The sequence below is a fragment of the Prionailurus viverrinus genome, chromosome D2 (genome assembly GCF_022837055.1).
Source record: "Prionailurus viverrinus isolate Anna chromosome D2, UM_Priviv_1.0, whole genome shotgun sequence".
Lineage (NCBI taxonomy): Eukaryota > Metazoa > Chordata > Mammalia > Carnivora > Felidae > Prionailurus > Prionailurus viverrinus.
This window is the reverse complement of record NC_062571.1, coordinates 53,258,140-53,277,345: the sequence shown is the minus strand read 5'-3', so window position 1 is coordinate 53,277,345 and position 19,206 is coordinate 53,258,140. Positions and strand designations below refer to the sequence as shown.

The window sequence follows — 19,206 nt, the reverse complement described above, 5'->3', positions numbered from 1 at the left end:
ATTTCATCAAAATTTAAAATTTCTGTTCAATAGACATAAAAGCAAAAGATAATCCATACACTCATTGAAGGTATTTACAAAGCATGTAACATAAAAAGTTGTATAAGTAAATAAGTAAAAGATAAAACAGCTCGTTAGAAAAAATAGGCAAAGGATATGAATATGGAGTTTACAGAAGAGGGTATTTGGGTAAACATAAAAAAGATGCTCAAATCATTAAAATCAGGGGGAAATTAAAATAAATAATTAAAAAATAAAAACACTGAGATATTCATTTCACACCTATCTGGTTGGCGGCAACAAAGTCAGGCGGAACTGAGGATTATGGTGAGGATGCAGGAAAACAGAAACTCACATGTTGTTGATGGGAAAATAAATTGGTTCATCCACCTTGTAAAACAATTTGGCAATGTCTAATAAAGTGACGCCTACTCCCTTTGACCCAAGGAATTCATTTCTTCACAAGTACTCTAGAGAGAAACAACTTTAGTTATTGTGCACAGGGAACATACACAAGAATTCTCATGAAGCATTTTTTGAACTAGTGAAAAGTAGGAAATGACTTAAATGTCCAGCGACAGTTGAATAAATTAATACATTTTGGTCTATGCATACAGTAGAGTATTCTATAAAAGTTAAAATGAGTGAGCTAGAACTCATGTATGAAACCAGGTAAAGAGCAAAATATTTTGAGCAAAATGCAAGTTGCAGAATGTGTTTTGTGTGATAGCTTTCTATAAAATTTGAAGACAGGCAAACCAATACTGCATCTCATAATGTCTGTATGTGTATATGATCTAGTATAAAATGTGCATGAGAATGCTTAAACACCAACTTCCCTTTAGTATGTCTGCGAGTGGGGAGACAGAGACAGGCAGGAGAGACTGTATCTCTAGGAGGAGAAAGATTTGTAACAAAATGTGGCAAAATGTGAAGCGTGGTAAAACTGGGTGGTGAGTACATAGGTGTACATGGTGTAAGTCTGTATGTTTAAACATTTATAAATATTCCACAGTTTTAAAATTTACAGATAAATGAAATATTTCTTTTACCCATTTATCACAAATGGAAAAACGAAAGGCTGAGAGGGTGACACTTTTCAGGATGAGCAGAAGAAGGCCTCCTTTTGTGTGTGGGGACTGTTTGTATGTTTACTACATAAGCACATCTGTGTCAAAAGATAGCTGCAGGTTACCTGTCTTGTTCTGGTAAGCGTTTGGTTTTGCAAACCTTTGTCTAACCAAGTGGGACAAGCCCTTAAATTACTATTCTTTTTCTTGTATCTTCGTTCCCATGCTGAGAGTTCTCACATTCTCAAACTGACATCTGGCAAGTATTTTTCTGTTTCAAGTTAGTTACTCTGTTTGAAAGTTGTTTTCCTAGATATTTTGTGTTAAATCTGTCTCCACACATGTCTTCATTGAATCCCTTTATGGCTCTCCTACCCTCAAACTTCAGCCAGGATTCCCACCTCTAACTAGTATATTCTAGGTGATTTAAAGTTTGGCCTCCTAAGTTGGGCAGCACTCTATTTAAATATTTGCTCTACCACTGGCTAGCTCAGGGACACTGGGCAAGTTGCTTAACTTCTGTAGGCCTCAGTTTCCTCCCATATCAGGTTGACATGAGAATTAAGTGAGGTTGTCCGTGTGAAGTGGTTGGAGAAAAGTCTGGGGTCTATAATAACGTTTAATAAGTTGGATTTTAAAAAATACTTTGCAAAAGGAAAAAGAAAAGAGAAAATCTTAGTTCTGGTTATTTTTTAGTGATCTGTTTCTCTAACCTAACACCACAGACATGATGGGAGCAGCTGGAAAGAAAATAAAAGAAGGAAGTCAAGTAGGTAGGGGAAACAGCAGGCACTCCTTTTATAAGTGGAATGAAAGGTGAAGTGGAAGGGCGTGTGGAAGAAGGGGGGTTTGTTACTTAGTACAAACTACAAAACATAGTAGAGTGAATAACTATAGGATAAGAATTTGAGCAGGGTCTTACAAGTTGGCCCAGATGAGTCTTTCTCTCTTAGTTGACAAGTAATTCTTCTTTTAACCCCCCTACATGTAAAGTACATTAGAATATGCAAAGAAATGTAACCAGGATCTTTACATTCAAAGTGCTTATAATTGTGTTGGAAAGTTAAGACACACCCAGGATTTCACTGGAGTATAACCTTGGGTTTAGTTTTCTGGGATCATTATCTCTTCTTTGTCCTCCTCCTCACTAATTTTTATTGACTGCTGTGCTAAGTAATTTACCTGGATTGTTTAATTCTTACAGTATTCCCAGTAGGTATATACCCTTATTATTTCCATTTTATAGATGAGTAAACTAAGACTTGAGAGAAGATAAATTGCTTGTGATCACTCAGCTTTAAGTGCTGGGGCATGCTCTAAACCCAGATCTGTTACTTTTAATCACTATTCTATTCTGCCTGCTCAGGGTTGCCTGGAATTGAATTCTCCAGGACCTCAGAGGATATGCAAACTGAATTCTCCTGAAGGGTAGGTAGGATTTTCTTAAGCAGAAGAAAGGAAGAGCCATTTAAGAGGAAAAGGAACTAATATTTATTGTATGAGTATTAGATGCCACACACTGAGTAGGTATTCTACCTAATATGATTTCACTTAATGTTTACCACAGTACTGAAATTTCATCATGCCCTGTGACAGATGTTGAAATGAATACTGAGAGAGAATGGCCTTGAGGGGCATGCAGGGAGAGGGAGGTGGGGTGGTGGTGGAACTTACTTTGTGGGTTCGGGGATTTGATATCACGTCAGTCTGAACTCAAAGCCTGTGTGCTTTACCATAATGTTAGGTTGGCCCCCAGAACTATGACAAAAAGAAAGGACCAAGGAGTGAGCCCAGTGTCTTTTGGAGAAAACAAGTTAGAATAGTTATAACAAAGGACACTTTGCATAGGAAAAGGAAGGAACAGAGCAAGAAAATGGACTGGAAATGAAAAATAGGAAATGCAAACAAGATAACTGAAGGACTCCTGATCTTGAGATGATGGTAATGATACAAAATCAGATCCTGATAAAACTTAATCATTTACTTTTCCTCCCTTACCTTCTTCTCTTTGTCTCCTTCCTTTTATTTTTTTTTAAATTTTTTTAATGTTTATTTTTTAGAGATAGAGCATGAGTGGGGGCAGGGCAGAGAGCAAGAGGGAGACCCAAAATCTGAAGCAGGCTCCAGGCTCTGAGCTGTCAGCACAGAGCCTGACTTGTGGCTTGAACTCACAAACCATGAGGTCATGACCTGAGCCAAAGTTGGACGCTTAACCGACTGAGCCACCCAGGTGCCCCTCTCCCTCCTTCTTAAATGAAGAATTTAAAACACAAAAATAAGCAAATACTGTAATGAATCTCGTGTATGCATCGCCCTGCTTCTGGTCCGTCCAGACTGATCCACATTCCCATTCACCCCCTTGTATTGTTTTGAAGAAATCCTAGATCGCATATCCCTTCACTCACAAAGATTTCAGTATATACCTCTCAAAGATGAGGACTCTTTTAAAAACAATATTATCACTGATAGCCAATCTAGTTTTCATATTTCTAGTTGTCTCATAAAAACCTGTAATTTTAAAAGTTTATTTGGAGTAGGGTCCACATGATGTTCAAATGTTAGTGAGTGATAGGTCCTTAAATATCTTTTACTCTGTAGGTATAGGTTCATCCTTATCTCCCTCCCCTCCCCACCCTGGAATTTATTTATTGAAGGATGAGGTTGGTTGCTGCATAGAGCTTTTCATAGCCTAGATTTTCCTGCTTGCATCCCCAACAATATATTTTAACATATTCCTATCTCTGACCTCTGTATTTCCACAAATTGGCAGTGAGTATAGAGGCTTGATCAGATTCATGGGGTTTTTGGACAAGACTTCCTAGGTGGTGATGTGGTCTTCTGTCAGGGTCATATAATGTCTAGTGTTGCAACCATTCATCTTCAGTGCGTCACTTCCCTAATTCTAATTCTGTTATTTCTCCTACTATTTGACCACCCAGTGGTACAGTTGTTATAGGAAAAGCAATACAAATGCTTGATTCGTTCCCTTCATTTACAGTTTTCAAAATAATGAATTGGTTCCCTAGCATCCTTGAATGATGACTCATTTGTTTGGTTATACAAATATTTGAATTGTTTCAGCCCACTTACTCATTTAATATTCCCTAAGTTTTTCCACGGATACTGTTTTTCATTGTTATTGTCTTTTTTTTTCCTTGCTAGCATATGTGTCTATGGAAAATTAGAAATTTACAGAAACCTAGAACTGGATTAACCAAGTATACAGGTGCTTTATTGAGGCATTTACGAGGTTTTCATCTCTAGTCCCATCTCATAACTTACATCTTATCCTTGCATGTCCTAACCCAGGTGCAGGAGAATTGCCCTTTAGAATTTTATGGGAAAATTTGTATGTCTCAAAAGGCTTTAGTCCCTTCCAGGATTTTTAGAAGAATGCCATAGCAGGAACAAAGAGCTTTTTAATTTTTGTTTATTTTTAATTTTTTTGTGTTTGTTTATTTTTGGGAGAGAGAAAGACAGTGTGTGGGATAGGGGATAGAGAGAGGGAGACAGAATCCAAAGCAGGCTCCAGACTCTGAGCTCTAAGTGCAGAGCCCAGTGTGGGGCTTGAATCCACAAACTGCGAGATCATGACCTGAGCCAAAGTCAGACACGCAACCGATGGAGTCACCCAGGTGTCCCTAATTTTTATTTATTTATTTTTACTTATTGAGAGAGAGAGAAAGAGAGAGACAGAGACAGAGAATCCCAAGCAGGCTTGTGCTGATAGTGTGGGGCTCCATCTCACGAACTTGAGATCATGACTTGAGCAGAAATCAAGAGTCAGACACTTAACTGACTAAGCCAACCAGGATCCCCAAGAAAGAGCTTTTTTTTTTTTTTTTTTTTAAATGTATAATACAGTTGACCCTTGAATAGTGTGGGAGTTAAGAGTGCTGACTCTTCCCATAGCTGAAAATCCATGTGTAACTATTTTTCTCTATTTATTTTTAAGTAATCTGTAGACCCAACATAGGACTCAAACTCATGACCCTGAGATCAAGAATTACACACTCCCATGACTGAGCCAGCCAGGCGCCCCCCCCATGTATAACTTTTGAATCCCCCCAAAACTTTACTACTAATAGCTTATGTTGACCAGAAGCCTTACCAATAATGTAAACAACCCATATTTTGTATGTTTTATGTATTGTATACTGTATTCTTACAATAAAGTAAGCTAGAGAAAAGAAAATGTTAAAATCATAAGAGAAAATACATTTATAGTATTTATTGAATTGTATTTATTTATACAAGTACTGTATTTATTGGAAAAAATCCACAGGTGAGTGGACCCATGAATTCAAACCCATGTTGTTCATGGGTCAACTGTACTTCCAAGTAATTAGCTATAGATACATTAACATGACTTTTAGAATCTTGGGTTTTCAGAAAACACTTAAGATTTTCATGGTTTTAACTAGCAAGTTGACCTTCCATGAAAGCTTTATCACACATACAGTTGGAGATGGCTCTAGTTTCTACTTAAAAATTTTTTTTAATGTTTATGTACTTTGAGAGAGACAGAGACAGAACGTGAGTGGGTTAGGGGCAGAGAGAAAGGGAGACACAGATCTGAAGCAGGATCCAGGCTCCAAGCTGTCAGCACAGAGCCCGACGCGGGGCTAGAACTGATGAGCTGTGAGATCATGACCTGAGCCGAAGTCAGACGCTCAACTGACTGAGCCACCCAGGCGCTCCAAGACGGCTCTGGTTTCTAAAACAGATTTCTAAAACTTCCAACTCAGTCTTTCGTACATGATAAGATATATATGCTTGGCTTCAGAATTTTCCAGGAAAATAAATTCTTTTTCTTGAAATTTGGTATTTGTATACATTAGTACTGAGTTTGTAAGCTTTTTTCTTTTTAATAGTATTTAAAGTAGTTGTTGCAGTGAAAATGTAGGCTAGCATTTACTGAGCTTTATAATTTACAAAACCTTTTTCATATCCATTATCACTTTTCATAAGCTTCATAACAACCCAAGTTAATATTAAATAATTATTGTCTGACAGGCACTATGCTGAGCCTTTATTATTCAAATAATCCTCCTAGCAATCCTCTGAGGTTGGTGCTTTTATTATTCTATGTTACAAATAAGGAAACTGGGGCCTAGCAAGGTTGAGAAACTTGCCTGTATCTCACAGCTAGGAAATGCAGGTGGCGGGTGTTGAGCCCTAGCTCTTAACAACTGGGCCTGTATCCCTGTTGGCCCTATTTTGCCGACCAAATAAATGACCCCTTGGAGATGTTGGGAGACTTTTCCAAGGTTGTTTAATTGATATGTGATGGAGTCAGGACAAGAAACCCTGAATCTTCCAGCTGCCAAGCCAGTGCTCTCTCCAGCAGGCCCAGAGTAGAAGGGTTCCAGTCAGCAACCCTGATATCCTCAGTCCACTGCTGGAGCTCACTGTAATGGTAACAGAGCCAGAAAGGTAAGATTCAGGATTTTGGTAGCAGCATTTCAGTTTGATACAAATGACCTAGCTGAGTTAGCGCTAAATTAGGACAGTATGTGTCTAGAGACTGAACTGGTATTTGTTTTCCCAGCCATATTCACAGTGTTCTCCACCATGGATTCTTAGGTAGAAGAAAGTTATCTAGACCATTTACTGAGCTTTCTTCTCTACTTCGGTGCTACCATTTCTATGATATTCTCAGAAGCCAGGAGTCTCTCCTACAATTCACATCATAACAGCAGTAGCTGTTGTTTATTGTGTGTTTATTTTGTTATACATGAAGTATTAAGTACTTTAAACTTTTTACAGATTCATTAACTGTCATAAAAGAGGTAGGTTCAAAACCATTTACCAGATCATTCCTACATACTACTTAAAGACGCAGAGTGTTACAAATACAGTTTGGGCATCTGATGTGCCCTTCTTCATTTGCATTTTCCCCCCTGCTTCTGGGAGGTAACTACTGTCTTAAGTTTGTTTCGTGACTACTATTACCATGTTTGTTTGTTTGTTTTTTTGTTTAATATCTCTAGTCATGTATTTATCTCTAAGCAATATGTTGTATAGTTTTTAGTTTTACAAAAATGGTATTTTATTGTGAGTAATCTCTGCCACTTGTATTTTTTCATTCACCATTATATTTGTAAGAGTTCTCCATATTGGTGAATGTGCCTCTGGTTAAGTTTTTAAATTTTTATTGCTGCTATTTGAAAAATTCGCTGAATATGTCACTCTTTTATCTATCTTCCTGTTAATGGAATAGTGCTACTATAAGCATTCTTGTACATATGTCCTTGCACACAGTTCTTTAGGGTACACGTGTCCAGCAGTGGAATTACTGTGTAGTAGGATATGTACATCTTCACATTCAATAAATATTGTCAAGTTGTTGCTTATAGTGGTTGATTTAAAACACACTTTCTCTTGTAGTGGCTGAGTTCTCATTTCTCCACATCCCTAAACAGCACTTGACATCATCAGGCTTTCGTATTTTTGCTATTTATTGAATGTGAAATATTACTCTTAAGCTTGTCTACATGCATTTTTTTTTTTCTAATTTGGTGTAAACCTAGCAATGTCAGAATTGATACTGAACCTAAGAGAAGTAAAGTGACTTGTTTAAGGTCATGCAACCAGAAGATGGCTGAAGCTGGATTAGATGAGAGCTCTGTGAACACCAAAGCCAGTGCCTGTTCCTCCCTACCTAAGGGTCATGGCCCCAACACCGACAGAGTTCACCTGGTGATTCAAGGACTGATTCCAAAGTTCTGTACATTATGCCCTGCTTTTCCTGTCATTTCGTCGTCTATTTCTTGAGAAATTCTACCAGCTAGCCTTCCTGTTTTTAGTTAACTCTTTTAAAGGATTTGTTATAAAAGGGTTAATAAACTTAATAGCAAGATGGAGTCTTCGGCCCATTTGTTTTTGAGGTGTGTGTGTGTGTGTGTATGTGTGTGTGTGTGTTTAAACAGCGCCCATTTATTAGCTCACAGTTTTGTAGGTCAGAAGTCTGACATGGCATGGGATTCCCTGCTCAGGGCATCACAAGGCTGTAACCAAGATACTGACCACATAAAGTTTCCTTCTGAAGGCTCTGGGGAAAAACATCTTTCAACATCATTCTTAACCATTGGCAAAATTCAGTTCCTTTTGGCCATAAGACTGAGATCACCATTTCCATGCTCAGCTGCTCCGAGCTCCTGAATATCACCTGCATTCCCTGCTATGTAGTCCCCTCTCTCTTCAAGCCAGTGATGGTATGCCAGTCAGTTCTTTCTTATGCTTTGAATCTTTGACATCTTCTTCAGCCACTTGCCAAATAAAATGCTTTGTATGTATGTATGTATTCTTAAAAATTATTAAGAAAAATATTTGGTTGGCTCATGTGTACCTGGTATCCATGTTTCTCTGTCAATGGATTGAGAGCTGATTATCCTGATCCCAAGAGAGTCATAGTGGAGAACCTCTTCCTGTTTCTAATTCAGGTACCTCTAAGGATATGAAACAGCCATCTGGGCTGTGTTCCCAAATGGACCATAATTTCCTACTGTCATCACATATTAGAAAAACTGAAAACGTGTAGGCAGCAAAGAAATGAGTATGTAGATTCATAGAATGGTATCTCTTTATAGCAAATAGATTGAGCAAATGTGATTGAGCTTCTGTTTAGCAGTTTGGTCAGAGATCCTGTATCATTAAGATTTTGGACCTCAGGTGAGCTAGACTGTTGTTGATAATGGCTTCTTTGGCTCTTTTTTTTTCTTTTAACCTTTTGTTGAAGTAAATTTGCAGGAAAGTGTGTGTGGTTCTGATAAATTATTGCTGTTTTTACCTTTGCTGCTATTTGAAGAATCAGTTAAATTAATGTACTGCTATTACTTATGTATGAACCCTTGAATTTTCAAAAACTGAGCACAATATGGAACCAGCAGGCAGTGAAGAAACAGAACATTAACTGCACCTCACTGGCCGTCTTTCTGCCTCTTTGTAGTCACTGTCCATCCCTTAAGGGTAACCTCTGTCTGGCTTCTCATAACCCAGATTAGTTTTGTCTGTTTTTTTGCTTTGTATAAATGAAATGAAAAAGTGTATCCTCTTTGTGTCTGGCTTCTTTCATTCAACCTTAAGGTTGTGAACTTAATCCATACTGTTGTGTATAAACAGTAGATTGTTCATTCTCTTTGCTGTCTAGTATTCTGTCGTGGTTCTTTGGCTCGTTTTAATATAGCATTGCCAGTGTTTTGCCATGATCTGTGTTTTATTATGTTTGGGGTATGTTCCTACTTTACCTCTATTTTTAAAGTGGGTCTAAAGATAAAGGATAGGAACTAGAATGGTAGGATATTCAGGTATATTAAAATCCAAGCAGAATGTGTTAGAGCTGGTCAACCTGAAGGAACTTTTCAGTTCTAAATGGGGCCATGATCTTGGTCTTCATAAGCTTTGATTTGAGGGTTTTTGTTTTGTTTTTTTTAACCCAGAATATTGACCTGATTGTGAATAGGCAAATCAGATCACATTTAGACAAAAATCTGGTTTTGGTCTCACACTATCACATTTATAGCCTGTTAAAATAAAACTAAATTTCTCCAGATTTGAGTCTCTCAGTTTGTCATTCTTAGTTCACATATTGTAGGAATCTGAGCTTGGCAGAGTAAATGACTAAAGAAGCTGTATGGAGTAGTCCCTCTGGAATTGAGGCTGTTGGAATCTTCTATTAGTATAAAAGAAAGGCACCATCTAGTTTTATCTTAATATGAGAGAACTTCAAACCATTACCCAGGAAAAAGTGCTTTTTCTTCTGAATACTTTTAAAAACACCTGAATCCCTCAGGTAAAGTGAAGGGATGTCTCAGGACCCCAAGTAGAACACATCTTTAGTGTGAACTTGAGAGGATTTGTTAAGAACCTGAAAACTTGACTAGCAAGCTACTGCTAGTGAATATGAGCATATCTGATCCTTTTGTGACTAGAAAAAGGTTAATGAACTCTTGCTAGGCTGTTGTTTGCACACACTCTCCACTAGATCTGTTGATTCAAGCATTCAGGCATGAATCTTGGCTCAGGACTATGCAGCTGTACAGTGCTAAACAATGGATTTAGGAACGCCATCTGGTGGCTCTCTCTAGATACCCAGATTCAGGAGGAGAGGGACTCTTCAGATGCCAATTCAGCAGCCATTCTAATGACCCAATTGGGGGGAGGGGACATATAAAGAATGTGTTCTGCCATAGTTTCATCTCTGCAGATGAAAATAAATAAAAGCTATTTAGGATTTTTAGGGTATTTTAGGATTTGAGGATATTTCTAGTCAAGGTGCCATTTTGGGGGAGACAGCAGTCATTGGAATTCTGTTTCTCTCTCCCTGAATTGCAAGATTTTTGTTAGAAAGGTAGTGCTTACAGATTGTGACCATTTGCTTTTGACTTGCATGCTTCACCCTAATTGAGTTAGTTATTAAATTTCATGAGATCTCATAGTGGTACACTATATACATTGCTTGAGACTTACAAAAATAGCATTGCATCCTATTTTTACCAGTCTAGATCAAATCCATGAGAATTCGCATCACAAATTTAATGCTTCAGCCAAGAATAGTACATTTCTTTCCACAAGTAACTTGGTAAGTTCCGAAAAGATCCCTCAAGGACTCTCTTCAATTAATTATGGAGTACATAGGGAATTCAAAATTAAAGTAAGTGTGAATGGAGGCCATGTAGATCTCATTTTGTCTTATGAGTGCTCATAATATCTGCTATCTCATAGGGATTTTAAGGTGTATAATTTTCATAAAGCACTTTAAGTTCCTGAGGGAAAACTCTCTATAGTTTAAAATGTTACTAATTTGTACTATTCTATCCTGTTTATCCAGCTTACTTTCAGGCATATTAACTAATCATTATGTCTGTTAGTTTGAACTCTTGTTTTTTAAGTTTACTTTACAGCAATGTGAGTAATATAACTTTAAAGTCCATGTATTTTTCTTTTTCTAAGAAATGTTTTTCTTCCTTTTCAGGAAACAAATATACTTTGGAGACTAGACCAAACCAAGAAGGCATTGATGTAAGGCAAGAACTACTGAAATTCCATTCTACTTATTATTCATCAAACTTGATGGCAATTTGTGTGTTAGGTCGAGGTAAGAATCCTTGAAATTTTTCATAGAATTGGATAATCTAAGTTTTCCATTTGTATATAAGAATATACTTTGGGGGCACCTGGGTGGCTCAGTCGGTTAAGCGTCCGACTTCAGCTCAGGTCACGATCTCACGGTCCGCGAGTTCGAGCCCCGCGTCGGGCTCTGGGCTGATGGCTCAGAGCCTGGAGCCTGCTTCCGATTCTGTGTCTCCCTCTCTCTCTGTCCCTCCCCCGTTCATGCTGTGTCTCTCTCTGTCTCAAAAATAAATAAACGTTAAAAAAAATTAAAAAAAAAAAAGAATATACTTTGAAAGGATATAAGATACGGCCTTTTATCTGCTGAGAGGCTTTAGAAAATGATCTCCTTGTTGGAGAATATGTGGAGAGGAATTTTGTTTTTAACTCTATATTCTAAGAAGAAGTACAGATGATTTAAAATGGAGACCTGAGGGAAATATAAATTACATATAAAAGCAAAGAAAGGTAGTATAAAGGAAAAGATGAACAGATTTGATCTTATAACAATTCAGAAAACTAGAAACGAGATTAAAAGCCAGATGGGAAAAAAAAGAGGCAGATGACGGTACACTGGGAAAACAATTTGAAATATGTACAACAAAGGTTTGACTTTATATTTACTTAATTATTTTTTAATTTTATTTTTTAAAGTTATTTACTTATTAAAAATTTTTTCTTAATGTTTATTTATTTTTGAGACAGAGACAGAGGATGAACAGGGGAGGGGCAGAGAGAGAGGGAGACACAGAATCTGAAACAGGCTCCAGGCTCTGAGCCATGGGCATAGAGCCCAACGTGGGGCTCGAACCCACGAACTGTGAGATCGTGACCGAGCCGAAGTTGGACGCTTAACCGACTGAGCCACCTGGGCGCCCCTAAAGTTTTTTTTTTTTTTAAGTTTTTATTTTAATTCCAGTTGGTTAATATATAGTATTATATTAATTTCAGGTGTACAATACAGTGACTTAACAGTTCCATATATCACATGGTGTTCATCACAACAAAAGTACACTCCTTAATCCCTATCACCTGTTTCACCCATTTCTCACCCCACCCCCCACCTCCCTAGCTCCATCAGTGTGGTCTCTATAGTTAAAAGTCTTTTTCTTGATTTGTGTCTCTCTCTACCTTTTTCTCCCCCCTTTGCTTGTTTGTTTTATTTCTTAAATTCTACATATGAGTGAAATCATACGGCATTTGTCTTTCTCTGACTGACTTATTTCACTTAACATAATACTCTCTAGCTCAACCCATGTTGCAAATTGCAAGATTTCACTCTCTTTCATGGCTGAGTAATCCGTTGTATATTTGTACTGTATCTTCTTTATCTGTTCATCTGTCGATGGACACTTGGGCTGCGTCCATATAAAGGTTTGACTTTTTTTTTAATTTTTTTATGTTTTTATTTATTTTTGAATGAGAGAGAGAAAGACAGAACATGAGTGGGGAGGGGCAGAGAGAGAGGGATATACAGAATCCAAAGCAGGTTTTATACTCTGAGCTGTCAGCACAGAGTCCAACGCGGGCTCGAACTCAGATCATGACCTGAGCTAAAGTTGGACGCTTAACTGACTGAGTCACTCAGGCACCCCAAAGATTTGACTTTTTAAATGCAGATTAACTAGGGGTGCCTGGGTGGCTCATTCGGTTGAGCATCTGACTTCAGCTCAGGTTATGATCTCACAGTTTGTGAGTTTGAGCCCTGCGTAAAGCTCTGTGCTGACAGCTGAGCCTGGAGCCTGCCTTGAATTCTGTGTCTCCCTCTTTCTCTGACACTCCCCCATTCACACTCTGTCTCCCTCTCTCTCAAAAATAAATAAACATTAAAAAAATTTTAATGCAGATTAACTAAAGATAATAAAGTGTTTCTTTCTGTTAAATTACCATAATTTTGTTTTTGTTTTCAAGTAACACTCATTATGGAGGAGCAGTGCCCTTTTGTATTGGTGGTAGTGTATACAATTTATGCAGTTCCTCTAGACTTACTGGAGGACAGTTTAACAAGATGCATCATCCTTAAAAAGTTTATTTTTACTTCTAGAAATGCAATCTGAGGAAATAACTAGAGTTGTCCAAAAAGGTGATGCACTAGGATGTTTCTGTCAGTATAGTGTTTATTAGCAAAAAGTTAGAAACAATCTGATTGTTCATGAATTGAAGATAGGTTAAATAATGATGTTATAGCTATGTAATAGGTCATCTTCTAGAAAATAGCATCTCTTTTCCCACTTTCTCTTCTCCTACCTGCTTTATTTTTCTTTACATTTATTACCACCTGAAATACTATTCATTTTCATTGCCCACCGCACGAGAAAGTAATTTACTTGAGAATAGAAACTGTTTTGTTCACTCTTTGCCACCAGTGCCTGAGTTAGTGTTTGACACATCATATGCACATGGTAAATATGTATGTCCAGTAGAAAACGAAAACACTCTATAAAATAAACTATGTGCTGTATGATCCCATTTGGGGATTTATAAAAAATTATTTTTAATAGACATATGTGGTATATACATAAGACAAAATAGAAAAACAATATACTAGAAATTTAATGTGATATCGCAGTTTAGAACTGACACTCTAGACTCTGACAACTTGGGTTTGAATTCCAGATATACCACCTACTTAGCCATGTGGCTGTGAGCTAACAAAGTTACCTCAGATCTCTGACCTTTAGTTTTTGCTTTTTTAAAATGGAGTTGTGCTACCTCATACCTATTGTGAGGTTTAATCAAGATAATGCAGAAAAAGTGTTTAGCATAATGCTTGACACAGCAAATGCTCCATAAATGGTAGCTATTTTTAGCTTCCCATAATCATGAGATTATGAGCGACTTTTGTTTTCTTCTTTTTGTATTTGTGGTAAGTTTTCTACTTTTGGCAAATGTGACTTTTTGTAGGTAGGAAATAAACAACCAAATACACTTTAAGTTGGTAATAAGAACCAAGATATAAAATGGGTCCAAGAAGTAAAGCCAATTAAAAAAAAAAGTATATCTATAATTCTGTGTGCTTGCTGACGGTAACTAGGTCTAGAGTGTTAAATATCACTTGGTATTTAGAGCCTAGTCCTGGGAGTATTTTTGTCTATGTTGTATTGAGACAAAAAGTACTTGATTTCAGTAAGCACTTAATTGGACAAGTAATAATGACAACAGATGAATCAGGCGGGAAGCCTGCCTTCAGTGTTCTCTGTTTAGTGAAAGAGTGTCTAAGAGAAACAGACATTTCAGTTCCTCGATTGCACACACATCACTCTCCTAGAGTGACTGACTTGTGCTCAGTTCAGTGGACTTGATCAAGGGCCCTGGGAGAAGTGTCCTTGCAGTGTAAAAGATTTGAGGAGGAAACAGTATCTCTCAGAGGATTAATAGAAAATCCGCTCCTTCTTCTAGGATGAGGGGAGAGAAAGAGTAACCATGTGGAAGGATCTCTGTCACAAAGGGACAAAAAAGTTTTTCTCTGTTCTCCCATGGGACCATCCCTCTAGTTGTGGCAGCACTAATTACCTGGAAACTTGGCAAATAGGTAACTATCAAGAACAAACACTGGGATTGCCAAGTCCCCATGATGTAAAGACAGAAGGGACTCTGTTCCCTGTCTGGTAGCTCACTGCTTAGTGGAGAAGACAGACTGCAGTATTGTATGGCTGCTTTACCTTTATAAAGCTACATTGTGAACTTATGCTTTTAGGGTAGAAATACTTCAAGGGCACACCTGGTAGGACCTTGTTGTAAAGGGCCTTGCTGTTCTCAGCACTTCAGGTTGATAAACCTTTGCTTACTGCCCACCGTGTTTCAAGTCCCATGTTCCATCTGTGGATAAAGAGATCTCTTACATCTCTTGCCCTAAATATATGCATTCCATTCCTGACTTCACATGTCAAGTAACAAGCAGCCACTGGTCTGCCTTTTATTTGGCTCTGGACATTTCGAGGTCCTGCATACATGTCAAAAATTTTGAAGCAAAAATATGTACATTTTATAAATAAAGTGCAAATGCCCGCATTCATAAGTTTCAAAGACAATTTTGTACTATAGAAAGGCAAATCTCAAATAGTGGTTAAGTGCTCTCTAAAGAGTTCATGGAAAAAGTTCAAAATGGGTCATAGAATATCAAGGGAAATTTCTTACTTGATCCAAATGCTTCCTGACAGTAACAAGTGATGAATGTTTATACCATTTATAAATAACCTATTCTTGAGGAGACAGAATCAAGGTGAGTAGTTGGTTATCCTGTTTATAAAAAGATAACCTTTTTTCACGTTTTGATTTTTTTTTTTTAAGATGTTATCTTTATAGCCAACTTGGGGCTCAAACTCACAACCCTGAGATCAAGAGCCTCTTATTCAATGGACTGAGCCAGTCAGGTGCCCTTTAATTTTCTGAATAATAGAAATAAGTGTACAGGGGAAAAATTTTATCCCACATGGGTATAAAATGGAAATCAGGGTTTTTTTTTCCCTCCCGTCCTGTGATGACAATATCCTCTCCTCAAAGATCTCACCTTAAGTCATTTCTTGTTATACTTTCAAAAGTGGAATTTTGTTAATATACTTACTTATATATATATGCCTGTTAAAAAAATAACTGAGGGCCGCCTGGCTCACTCAGTAGGTAGAGCATGTGACTCTTGATCTCAGGGTTGTGAGCTTGAGCCCCACGTTGGGTATAGAGATTACTTAAAGATAAAATCTTAAAAAAAAAAAAAAACGAGATTGCCTGCAGTTTTCACTTAATAGAGATTTGAGATATTTTCATATGAGTGCATAGACTTCTCTCTCTTATTAATGATCCCATAAAATTCTAATGTATAGACATGTCATAACATTCACATGCTCAGGGATGTTTAGGTCATTTCCAGTTTTCGTTATAAACAGTGCTGCAGTGAACATATTATACATACAGCTTTATAAGCCTTTCAGTCATGACTCTTTATAAAAGAATATAGGTAGCTGATAAAGAATAACTTAAGTAGCCATGGAATTTTACCGACAGTTAGCAAGTGTTTGAGTGAATTTGGCACATTATGATACAGAATCATGTAATGTTAGACCTTGGAAGAGACTTGTGATCCTCTTACCCAGTGTTCTCATTTTACAGAACCTGAAATAGTTAACCAATTTGTCCGAGTAGTTCGTTGACATGGTTGGTGAAGCTGGGGTCAGGATCCAAGTCCTCTAATCTCCCCACCCAGGATTCTTTTCACCATTTTATACTCTTTCCCCACAAAATCACTTACATTTGACTGTTAACAATGGGCTTAGATTGTGTCTATTTATGAAGTAAATGTTATAATCTTATCAGCTGATGGTTTAGTATGTGCCTTTTGGCAATTGTAGATCAAATAGTTTTCCAAATGTAACCAATTATTATCGTTTTTAATACTTGTTTTAAATTTATTGCAAGATAACATTTGTGAAGCAGTTTTTTTAAACTATAAAGAGCTATTAGACATGTGTGAGATATTATCCATATTACTTAGCTCTAGAAGTTATATAGGCTCTGGCAAGATTTAACAGAGTGCTTTAACTTTATCAGATGCAGTTTTAAAAAAAAAATGTAGGTTTTCTTCTTAATAGTCCTAAAGATTTTTCAGGAGGTCTTAGGGTTTTGTTCTGTTTCTCCCCCCAGGTTCATTGAGATGTAATTGACATATAACATTGTGTAAGTTTAAAGAATTTTGATGTAGTGATTTTATGTATGTATATATGATCTTAAGGTTTTAAATACTACCTGTCAAGTTATGATTATTTGAAGTTCTATTTTCATTGTCTGTTTTCTTATAGAATCTTTAGATGACCTGACTAATCTGGTGGTAAAGTTATTTTCTGAAGTAGAGAACAAAAATGTCCCATTGCCAGAATTTCCTGAACACCCTTTCCAAGAAGAACATCTTAAAGTAAGTGAATGTATTTCTGATATATATATATATGAATGTATCAGAATGTATTTGTGATATATATATAGAATATATATATATTCTGATATATATATAGAGAGATAATATATATATATTCTGATGTATATATATAAATTAATGTATTTCTGATATATATACACACACATATATATATACATGTATATATATATGTGTATATATATATATATAGTTTTACTTTATGGACATAATATATGCCTACTTTACCAAACAGTAAGTGAATAATTTTGAAAGTTTTATTTATATAGTTTATTTAACATCTGTTTGGATAATCAAATCAATTTCACATTTACAGGGATATGAATCACCAAAAAGATACCAATATATATCTGATCTTTACATGCTAAAAGTAATTTTGGTAGTTATAGCTTTGACAAACTGTAGAAACTGTTATCCACGGTCAGAAGGCAAGCATATTGAGCTGCATGGTGTAGGGGACTGGACATGGGCTGCACACCAACTGTAATGAAATTCCACTTAGAAGGAACCTAGGCCAGGGGCGCCTGGGTGGCTCAGTCGTTAAGCATCCGACTCTTGGTTTTGGCTCAGGTCATGATCTCATGGTTTGTGAGTTCGAGCCCTACATCAAGCTCTTCACTGACAGCGCGGAGCCTATGTGGGAGTCTCTCTCTTCCCCTCTGTCTCTCCTCCTCTCTCTCTCTCTCAAAATAAATAAATAAATTTTAAAAATTAAAATTTATATTAAAAAAAGAAGAAGAAGAAGGGGCCCAGGCCATTTATTTCTTTGTGGTCAATACAGTTTACTCTGGCAATTGATTCTCTTTTGGATTTGGGATTCTTCCATGAAAATCTGTATTCTTATAGTTTGTAAATATTTTATTCAGTGGGAGTTGTGTATAGCTAATCTTTTGTGGTCTTTTTTTTCTAGCAACTTTACAAAATAGTACCCATTAAGGATATTAGGAATCTTTATGTGACATTTCCCATACCTGACCTTCAGAAATACTACAAGTCAAATCCTGGCCATTATCTTGGTCATCTCATTGGGCATGAAGGTCCTGGAAGTCTGTTATCAGAACTTAAATCAAAGGGTAAGTCTTTGGCCACTGGTGTACTGCTCCACATCTTTTTACTATGGCTCTCATTTTCTCCTGAATATTTTTGTGTGAAAGAACGTTTTTGGATGAGACTGTTTGGGGTTTATGGGAGAGTGAGATGGTGGTTTAGTGTGCTTTTGTTTTTTTGCTTTTATTTTTATTTTTTAACTTATTTTTAGTTTTGACAGAGCACACGTGTGTGCATGCACGCGAGTGGAGGTGGGGCAGAGAGAGAAGGAGAGCGGGAATCTTTTTTTTTTTTTTTTATAATTTTTTAATGTTTATTTATTTTTGAGAGAGACAGAGACAGAATGCAAGTGGGTTGGGGCAGAGAGAGAGGGAGGCACAGAATCTGAAGCAGACTCCAGGCTCCGAGCTGTCAGCACAGAGCCTGACGCAGGGCTCGAACTCACTAGCTGTGAGATCATAACCTGAGCCGAAGTCGGACGCTCAACCGACTGAGCCACCCAGCCGCCCCTAGGAGGGGGGGAATCTTAAGCAGATTCCGTGCCAGCGCAGAGTCCAATGCTGGGCTCAATCTCAGCACCGTGAGATCATCACCTGAGCTGAAATCAGGAGTCAGATGCTTAACCGACAGAGCCACCCAGGCACTCCTGGGTTTTTTTCCCCCCCGCTGAATTTGTTTTACCCTTCAGTATTGAGCAGTGAAAGTTAGATATTTGAAAAGATATTGTGGTACATGTTTTAAAGAACAGAGAGGTTAAAAAGTAAAAGCTCAGTTTGGATATTCTTTACCATCTATGTGAAGTGACAGTACACATTATGTACTTGCCTGCTCTTATCCATCACACCAGAGGGTGTACTGAAATTTAGTCATTAGATGATTTCCAAGACCCCTCTCAACTTAGGCTCTGATTTTACATAACACTTAAGCACAATAGTCTACTCTTGCCTGGAGAACTGATTTGAAGAGTCCTGAGGAAAGCTCCCAACCCAAAAAATCCCTTGAGTCTTTACAGTGCCTGAAACGGGTTTTCTAAAGTTTTTCTGATCTTTTCTG

At 37.3% G+C, this 19,206-nt stretch overlaps 1 protein-coding gene across 4 annotated transcripts in view; it reads left to right on the top strand.

The window, feature by feature from the left end:
* Positions 1 to 19,206, top strand: part of IDE (insulin degrading enzyme) — a 113,236-nt gene that overhangs the window by 51,072 nt on the left and 42,958 nt on the right. For all 4 annotated transcript variants that reach the window (XM_047825555.1, XM_047825554.1, XM_047825556.1 and 1 more), the window contains 3 exons: positions 11,047 to 11,169; positions 16,976 to 17,088; positions 18,017 to 18,179. In XM_047825555.1, coding sequence (XP_047681511.1) covers positions 11,047 to 11,169; positions 16,976 to 17,088; positions 18,017 to 18,179 — 399 coding nt within the window. The remainder of the gene's footprint in view (positions 1 to 11,046; positions 11,170 to 16,975; positions 17,089 to 18,016; positions 18,180 to 19,206) is intronic.